At 34.0% G+C, this 9,904-nt stretch overlaps 2 protein-coding genes across 4 annotated transcripts in view; both read right to left on the reverse strand.

Moving 5' to 3' along the window:
• Positions 1-9,904, reverse strand: part of LOC119837572 (zinc finger protein rotund-like) — a 137,610-nt gene that overhangs the window by 22,383 nt on the left and 105,323 nt on the right. The window lies entirely within an intron of this gene.
• On the reverse strand, positions 827-4,340 carry LOC119837573. The gene is made up of 2 exons (XM_038363201.1): positions 3,520-4,340; positions 827-1,929 (listed from the first exon to the last, which is right to left on the reverse strand). Exon 2 carries the CDS (start codon positions 1,785-1,787, stop codon positions 1,353-1,355), a length of 435 nt encoding a protein of 144 aa, XP_038219129.1. The 5' UTR covers positions 1,788-1,929; positions 3,520-4,340; the 3' UTR covers positions 827-1,352.

Genomic DNA, 9,904 nt, shown 5'->3' on the forward strand with positions numbered 1-9,904 from the left:
AAGTCTAGTTGAATGAATAAATGTTTGAGTTTGAGTTTGAGTTTTTATTGAAGCTCACGTTAGATTTAGGGAAACATAAAATTAAGGTGAAGCACGTCACCAGTCGTAATGAATTCATAAATTGGATGGTAGCAGGAAAACAATAAGCATTAAGTATATTTTAAATTCACATAACCGCATTCATAAATTAAAATTACCTTATAATTAACGATCTTCATGCAGATATCCATCGCCCGGAACATAGTATAAGCATCAAAATTCAAGAGCTATGAGCGCAGACGATAGGTATTGTCCTACATAACCTCCAAGTGACCTGATGGCTGACCTTGGACGCCAAGGTCCATCCGGAGTCGATGAGCCTTTCGGTTAGAATTTGACGACTTGCAACGGTATTTACAAGGGATATCGAGGAGATGGTCCAGGAAATCAGTATTTTATCGTTCGAATTTGACATATTTCTAACTAGCAGTTTAGATACGGATGCAGTGTCTTCTATTGTCCAATAGAAGACGATTTACGAATGTAGATACGTTTGTAAAATATACTGTACTGTTAACGAAATTATGTATTAGTTTTACAATTGAAAATACAGATTTTACAATTTTAATTTACTATAATGTTTGATTCCGTGTATGTAATTAGTTGATTAGGTTGTTTAAATTTAATAAACATCATGAGGTGTATCTATTAAACTTGAACCTTCTATTAAAATATCATAACATTGATAAAGATGGATGAAATAAAACTGGTAATGAGTCAATTACGAGAGATTATTGCCAACGAAATGTTTTTCATTAGATTTTTATTTATTTTTTATTATCTTATACTTCTGCATTCTGGTTACCTAGTCTTATTAGACAAATAGGTAATAGAAAATAGTAAAGATACCTTAATAATGACCTTGAATTCGATATAACCGATCGTCAGTCAAAATAAGTTAAATTATGCTCAAGAGATTTGGTCAAATCTCGAAAAAATACACGAGGAAGCAAAAACGATTACGCAAACAATCTCAGAGCGCACTCGAAAACTGAATTATATTTTAACATTGCTCGTGAGTACTCTCGAAATAAAGTGGATATTCAAATCGATTCGAATAGTGTACCTACACCGTATAATAATGTCTAGTTAGAAATAAGTGTCGAATAAGGAAGTACTCAGCACGAATACATTAAACAAATTCGTTGCCGAAATAAAGAGTATGATCTGATGATAAAACGCTGTACGCGGAACCACGTTCGCTGCGTGATCTTCACAACGATTAAAATAACGAACAATGCTAAGCCGAATATTAAAGATGACGTCAAAGCAGACGAAAACTTCCGAAGCGTTCAAGGATTGTAATGATTAATTTATCTAATTGTAAATAAGCATCTAACCTTTTCCTCCTGAAGGCTCTGCCCTCCGTTTTCCGATAGAGGCGTTGATGGAGCGCTGTAACCCTTCGGGCCCTCGTCGTGCGGGGTCATCTGTCTGTGGACGTCGTTCTCTTGATCGTTGTGACCTCTCAAGTCTTGGAGACCATTTTTAAATTCGGATAATCTTAATACGGACGGCTTAATTTCTGGTATATCGTCGGGATGCTCATATCTCCGTAAGTCTGTTAGGTTCGCTGCAAGATGCCTGTGCGTGTCTAATGGCGGTGGCACGCCTATAGATCTAAGATGTTCTATACTTCTATGGATATGCGAGTAATTGTCTACAGGTATTTCTGCCATTAGCGGCGAGTTGTGGTAGTCCAGGCCCCCACCGTCCGGCCTGTAATCGATTGTCCTTCCTTCCATCATCTTTTTGGCTTGTATAAATTTCTATCTAAGTACTTAAAAAATTCGGTATCTACGGTTTGGCACTATCTTATAAATATATTCTGTTTCAATATCTTGGTATTCTCGCTTGTCATGGAATAATTCGAGATCTCCCGTTTTACAACTGAAAAGAATTACATCATGTATTTTCTAAAAAAAAAAAAAATAAAAATAATAATTTCATCCGAAATGTTGTGTATTTTTAAATATGCCGAGTACAATTGCGGAGGAAATGTTTTAGGGTGATTGCGATTTAATTTGAAAAGTTGTTGGACAACTCAATCCGGTTGTTTGTCTATTTAAAACTAGATTTAAAGAGCGAAAAAAAGCTGCGTTTTTTTTCTGAAGCAGGTGACGAGCAGTCGCGTAGGTTGTGTCAATGATCTAGCTCCCCTAGCCCACATGCCATATCGAATAAGGCTTTGATAATCACATTGCATGTACAGACGCGTTAACAGGTTACGATTTATTCTAAGATAATAAATAATAAGAATTAAATTATGATCAATGTGTTTTATATGTCGATTTATTGCCTCTTACACGTTGATTTTGCGAATGGTGCTCATAAATTTTATCTGTGTTATTTATAGTATAATGCAATATGTGAAAATTTATTCGGTATTCGTTTAAAATTTTACTATCGTTTAAAGGATTAACTAATTTTCATTTAAAAGCTCTTTAATTGCCTTTTTTGTTTACGCTTGTGTTGCAGACTGTACTCGTAATGCCCGCCATACACGCCTGTCAAAGATAATAATTGCGCGCATAGAATACAAGAACAGGTTGTTGTGCGGGTGAATTTTATGATTTAAACGAATCTCAACCTTACTGCGGTACATGTAAAGCTCTTGGCTTTTAATGTGGGCGTTAAATAATATTACAGGTAATTTGGTGATGCTTTGTACTTGGGCCCCACAGATTATATTAGAGTTAGAGATTTATACAGGTTTTAGTAGGAAGTTCTTTTGATATTATTAGCCGTTTATAAGGCGGTAATAAACTCATTACGAGATAAACTAATTTGTATTTTAAATTATTCGTTTTATGATTCAATGTTGAATGCAAGTTGAAATAAGTTGTATTTTTAAAAACAATTTTGGGGGATATAAATATGTAAGTTTTCATGTTTTACGACTGGTTAGAGTTTTATCTTTTAAAGTTTAAAACTGTTGAATTTTTAAAATTACAAAAAAAAACATTTGAAATAAATCTAGATAGCCTTTCGAAGCTGCTTTATTCAAACATTTCGCTATATTTTTTAAAAATGTATCTACATAATATTTTGAACTTTACTTGAACATTTATTAAGTAATCTAACTAAAAATAACAACGTTTTTATTTTATTTATTTTTTTGCTTTTTTTAGTAGTTATTTTTGTCGTATTTATTGTTCTCAGGCATATTTAAATAAAAAAAATACACATAATAACTTAAACTTGATAACATTTCGAACGTTCGTGGAAAAAAAATAAATTAGAAACGGTTCCCCCATGATTAAATACCTAGTTGTTATCATTAAATAAATAAATTTTAAAGTACGTGAAATACATTATATCGTATTTCCGTATTTGTTGTCTGGCTTTCAAGGTCAACCTTGTCGGGAGCTCACCCAAAGTTGCCGACTTATCAAGGGATCAGGGAGGTGTTATGTAAAACCTCCCTAAACCCCCTCGACGGGGGAACCGAAGCGTAATTTATAAAAAAAATAAACGTACCTCACACTATCGAAAAATCTTTAAAACACCAACTATATCACCATAATAAATCACAGTTTGTTCCTATCTAAAATGTCACTAAATATCACATAATACAGGTAACACTAATGTCACAACACGTAAGGCAACTGTCCGCGGCGTTATCGCCAAAATATATATAAAAATCCACGTGCTCCCGAAAAATAAACATTTAAAAAGGCCGGCAACAAAAACGAGCGTGCCGACCGACCCTGGAGTAAAATTATGAATGTCGGGCGTCGTTACTAGGATCCAAATTACCAGATTTTTTTCGCTCTCAATATTTTTGTGTGCTAGTGTTTTTATTTGGTTTATATGTGGGTAAATCCACACGTGATTCGCGCTGTCCTTCTCTCGCGCACGGATTTGCGCGTGCACCGGCTTGCAGTACGAACGGATCGAGCATGTGCTCCTAGCCGGCGTCTTCGAGCCAACGCTGCTTCCGACGACAACAAATATTAAATACAAAACAGCCGCTCAAACGCCTTTAGACCGACGCGGCAAAAACGAGACTGAAATTCAGATCTATAGTAGAAAAAGTGAACTACACCGAACGAGGGGTACACTAACACATCAAATGAAAAAAATCACACGGACGCCAACATCGACAGCGGAGCTTAAAAAATCGGAGTGGGGATCCGTCCGCACTGCTCGCTTGCCTAGCTGCCTCTCGCTCTAGCCGCGTGAGGCCGCGCGCACACAAGCAAGCGGTGGTTAAGCGAAAAAAATGTGTACACATTTTTTTATTATTCACGATTTTTATGTGTGTAAGTGGGCTCGGTGTGAGTGTGACGGCAGAGGTCCTGCGGCCTTAACTCCCCGAGCGGGAGGGAGACGGGGCGAGTCGCCACGTGCTCGTCCCTCGGTATTAAATAATAATTAAAATGGCTACAAGACCGGCGATACGAGATACTGTTCGGTAGACGATTTTTTGGCTGAGCTTTTTCCTTTTTTGCGAAATCGTCGAAACCGAGGCGTACGACGATTGAGGGAATTAATGAAAAAAATTTATTTGCCTGATTGACACATAATTTCGTGAGAAATACGCGCAGAGAGTCGCGCCGAATAAAAAAACCAAGGACGCCGCGCGAAAAAGAAGTTATTGATTAAAACAGGGCTTGTCATTGACCAGACTTAAATAGGGGTTGTTAATATTATGCACCGGTGATCCGGCATCGATCTTTTAAAACACCGTGACATTAAACAAGCGACTTTAATTATCGAACTGTATCGCACTTTTGCGACCAGGTCTTTTGCGATTAACTTTTATGGGGTTTTAAAATATTCGCATTAATGACCTCGAGACGTCGAAAACTATAACATCACTGAGGTCACTTTTTAATAAATTACATACTTATAATGAGCAAAAGCATATATTGCGCGAATAGAAAATGTATAAACATACTCCATAAACGGTCAAGCAGATGTCCAAACGGCTATTGAACTGATAGGGGATGTGCGTGATAATGGGGTGAAGTATAAAAGATTTCATTTGATATTGTATTAGTTACATTACTATAGAGAATGCATAATGCGAGGTTATGGTCGTGCGTGGTTTTTACGAAAACAACAAATAAAATATTGAAATTTGAATAATAACGACAATTAATCAAATTGACTAAAATTGTAAATTATTTTGAAAATTTAATTATGTACTTGAATTTAAAAAGGTGTCTTTGAAACTTACATATTACTTAAATAAAAATTAATATTCCTGATTGAATAGACATTAGGTATATATATAGTAGTATATATAAAAAACTGATATTTCTAAAAGAACAATTTAAAACAAACTCTTTTCTTAAGTCCAAACATACAAACTTACGAACTTATACTATAATTGCACTTATATAACTTAACAGAAAAAACGATTAAACAATCTAAAGCTTTCATTTCATTAATTTTAATAACAATTCAAATGAATTGAGCACAAATTATAAAACAATACTTATTCAAAATATATTATCTCCAACATAGAAGGTACTAATAAGAGATAATTCATTTTCTCATATAAAATTCTCGTGTCAAAATGTTAGTTGCCATACTCCTCCGAAACGGCTGGACCGATTCTCATGAACATAGCATATCGGGTGAGTCTGAGAATCGGCCAATATCTATTTATCACATCCTAAAATGATAAGAGTAAGACAGAACAGAGTTTGCAGTCTCAGCTAGTTATTTATATACATAATTGAATTCAATAAAGATTACGTCTGTTCTCGTATTATAAAATTTTCAAAGTATGTCCTGTTTTAAATGGTATCACGCCAGAACTGCTTAACAGAATCAGATGTGCACTTGAAGGTGAAACTGTGTGATAGCAATATTACATTTGTTGTTATACAAAGATTTGAGGAGTGTAGGACGTGGAAATTTGTTTGTAAGGCGCGAAGGTCGCTACATATCGTGCAGTGCAAGTAAACCCGCAACTAAAAGCTAGTTCATTAAAAGAAATAAGAAAACTTTACGCTTATACTTTTTGAAATTGTGTAAAATGTTTCCAAAGTATTATATATGTATTTCAGAAGTCGAATAGGTTTTTGTTATAGTAATAATGTTTAATCCTACTTCCTACTATCCTACTTCCTACTAACATTATAATTGCGAAAGTTTGTAAGGATGTGTGTGTGTGTTTGTTGCTCTGTCACGCAAAAACTACTGAACCGATTGCAATGATAATTATTACGTAGATAGCTGAATAACTGGAATAACATATCTAGGCAACTTTTTATCCGATATTCCTACGGGATACGGACTTACGCGGGTTTTTAATAAAAAATGTTTACTAGATGCTGCTGTTTAAATTCAGTTGTAAATCAAACTTAACTTATAAATACAGTTTTTAGTTTATTTAAAACGACGCCTATTACAAGAAAAATAAGGCATCTCATAATCGTTGTACATGTGTATAAGATATTAATAAAAAATTTCCTATATCCATACCATATCATTTGAACATATCAAATCACGTAAAAAGTGTTAAAATAATCATTTGAAGTTAATTAAATCATTTCCATTGTAACAAAACACAAATTATAATCTCAAATAATGTTGCCGCATAAATTGTAACAGAGTGTCCATGAAAAAGTTTTTTTTTTTTGCATAATTCATAATCAAGTGTATATACTTGCGAATTGAATTTACAATAATAATGTTATCTTATTGGACGTTTAAATAATAAAAAAATGAAATAATAAAAAGGCGGTGTTTCATAACTAAACAGAGCATTTACGAGGAGTTAGTATAAATATAAAAAAATACAAAAAATATTATTGCGATGTTAAAAAATATCATAAAATCGAAAGTCATTCCATTGTTTCAAAGTTTTATGGATGAGGTGATAAAATATACTTTCGCTTCAAATAAAAAAAATATATTCTTTGTAACATTTTTTTTACCTACCTACTACACCCTCATAAAAGGGGTGCCATAATAGCAATACTTATAATATAAAGCTGAAGAGTTTGTTTGTTCACGCTAATCTTAGGAACAACTGGACCAATTTCAAAAATTATATCCCCGAGGGATATGTACGTAATCGAGTGAAGCCTGGACAGACCGATAGTCAAATATAAAGAAGTTTCACACAAGGTCATTTGATGTCAAAAAATTTGCTTTTTTTTTCTATATCATAGCGGGCAACTGAGCTGGTGGTTCGCCTGATGGTAAACGATCACCACCGCCCATGAACATTCGCAGAAGCTCAGACCTCTGAAAATGCGCTGCCCGCTTTTAAGAGATAAGGGATAAGGAAAGGATTGATGAATGGAAAAAAGGAATGGACTGGGAAGGGCTAAGAGAAGGAAATAGGCCTCCGGCTCCCCCACTCACCGTACGAAACACAATAGCAAGCTATTATTTCACGCCGGTTTTCTGTGGGGGTGTGGTACTTCCCCGGTGCGAGCTGGCCCAATTCGTGCCGAAGCGTGCTCGACTCCCACAATTGAATGCTCTTGGCTTTCCTACAATTCCATCCACATTAATTTAAGTGGGAATCTTCTCCATGTTCCCCATAGATGCATAATAGACATGTCTGTTTTTCTAGCGACAGGATGTATACTTTTGGCTGTGGTTGTTGGTTGAGGTATACTTACGCAAATCTTTCTTTAATGATGACTCAATTATTGAGAAAGGTAGATACAGTTTTCATTGATACAAATCTTACTTCAGACAACTTGTGTGATTTATTATTATAGTTAAATATTACATTCACTAACCAACAATAAATGAATGAAATGGAAATAAACAAATGAAGATTACCAAGACATTTAAAAATGGAACACTATTTTTTTTTTTTACACGCTTTTTTTTTACACGCTTTTTATTAGCTTCACCTGTATGTTTGTTTGTTTGTATGTTTGTTTGTTTGTATGTTTGTTTGTTTGTAACTGACTTCTTTGGGCGCGATTTTGACCCACTTTAAACGGCCAGATTTCGTTCAAACTTTGTAGATTTATTGAGGACCGATGACAATACACTTATTTGATAAAATTATTCCAGTTTTCAATTTGCAAAATATGATTTTTGTTAAAGCGTGTTTTATAGTTTTTTTAAACTATTATATTATTTGTAAAAGTGATGGCTTGATTACGAGGAGAAGGAACTATTGTTATTTCCAAAACCATAGATAAGAAAAGAAAAATAGATCGATAATTCAGAACCTACTATCGTGTTGATGGACGTTACTAAATAAAGAATTAAATAAAAATTACGTACTTATTTGTATGTAATTCTAAATGTGTTAACTTTTGTGCCCAATATAATTTGAAAAATACGAAACCCTTTTTGCATTTTAATAACCATGGTTTATTTTATTTTGTATCATTCATACATTAAATTTGAACGTTATTGTTTGCTTAAGTCATCTATTCGTTTAATTGACCTATGACGTCATAAAACGCCGAAAAATCGATCCTAATTTTTGTTAAATCTTTGCGATTTAATTACATACTATTTACTTGTAAAAAAACTGGCTGACTAGTTGGTAATACAGAACCTTTAAAAGTATTGTATGAAAGATGTTTTTTACAATGACGCAGTTGGTAAAAAAACAATACAATAGCGTAATAAAAATGAATTCACTTTCGTTAGAACTCATAATTGTGAGGGTTGTCAAAATTCAATTTCATCCGTCCTTGAATGTATTTTAATTGTAAATAGGGTTGACGACAATAAGTTTTTTCAAACTATATTCACCTGTATTGGGTGCGGAAGTGGGAAGCAGATAAGATTATTGTGCTCAGACTTCAGGTGAATATATTATAATAAAAGAGGTTGTACAACTTTTATTTAAATTTTGGTTTAATATCACCTTCCAATGTAAGTGTTTATAAGATAGTTCGATACTTATTAAATGGTCCAACTAAAATTTTATTCCATACCTTAAAAGTTTAAATCTTGAAAAACTACTAATTAGTAGTAACTTTTTACTGTTGTATTGAAAAACAACAAGCAAACAAAATATTTATGCAGATGGAGAAAGATAGTCTTATATTCATATTCTTGATACGTGACCCTTTCCTATTGCTTACGACATCTTTGGTCTTGGTATAGTTTTCAAATTATGATAAAACTACTTGGTCCCGCGGCTTTACTCGAATCGTACGCTCGCAAAGGTACGCAACATGCTAATCCAGATTATAATCTATCTGTATACAAAATTTTATACAAATCTGATCAGCTGGTGTTGCGTGTAAAAGTAGCTAACAAACATACATACAGTCTTAAATTATAATAAACTTTCACGTTTTAATATTAGAAGGTTGTTAAAAAGTCTAGAAAACCACACTAGACATCCAGTAAACCATTTGATCCTAAGAAAAGTACCAGTTCTATGACCTATACTTAATGTCTCGAAAGATCCATTATCTTAATTTCTAAGCTCAGTTTACTAACCTGTATTTTTGGGAACGTGAGCGATTGTGTAAGTGAAATATAACATTGCTGTACATTGTTGCTTTTCTTGCGGCTCTATACAAAAATATACGTATGATGCATCGATGGATGGTTTACAAAATCATTATATAAACATATGGCGGTGAGCCTGAATTCGTGGTAAAGGTTAGTGTCCAATTATTTAAAATGCACTGAATCGGATTTTGGGCTATAGTTCAGTGGTTGGTTTAGACCAGTTTTACAGGATTCAATGCTAATTTGTGTTATAACATGTTACAGGTATCACATCAAATATCATTTTACAATAGTCAAGCACTAGCCGCTTGCTCCAGTTTCGTCCAAGTTAAAAGAACGGATTTACCATAATTTGCCATACACGTAAATCGGGGAAATAACATTAGTTCGTAATTATTGTGACACGTGGGTGCAGTCGTGGCATGGAGCTAGGGGGTTGTCCATTAATCACGTGAGG

This window comes from Zerene cesonia, chromosome 28, assembly GCF_012273895.1.
Source record: "Zerene cesonia ecotype Mississippi chromosome 28, Zerene_cesonia_1.1, whole genome shotgun sequence".
NCBI classification, from domain to species: Eukaryota; Metazoa; Arthropoda; class Insecta; order Lepidoptera; family Pieridae; genus Zerene; species Zerene cesonia.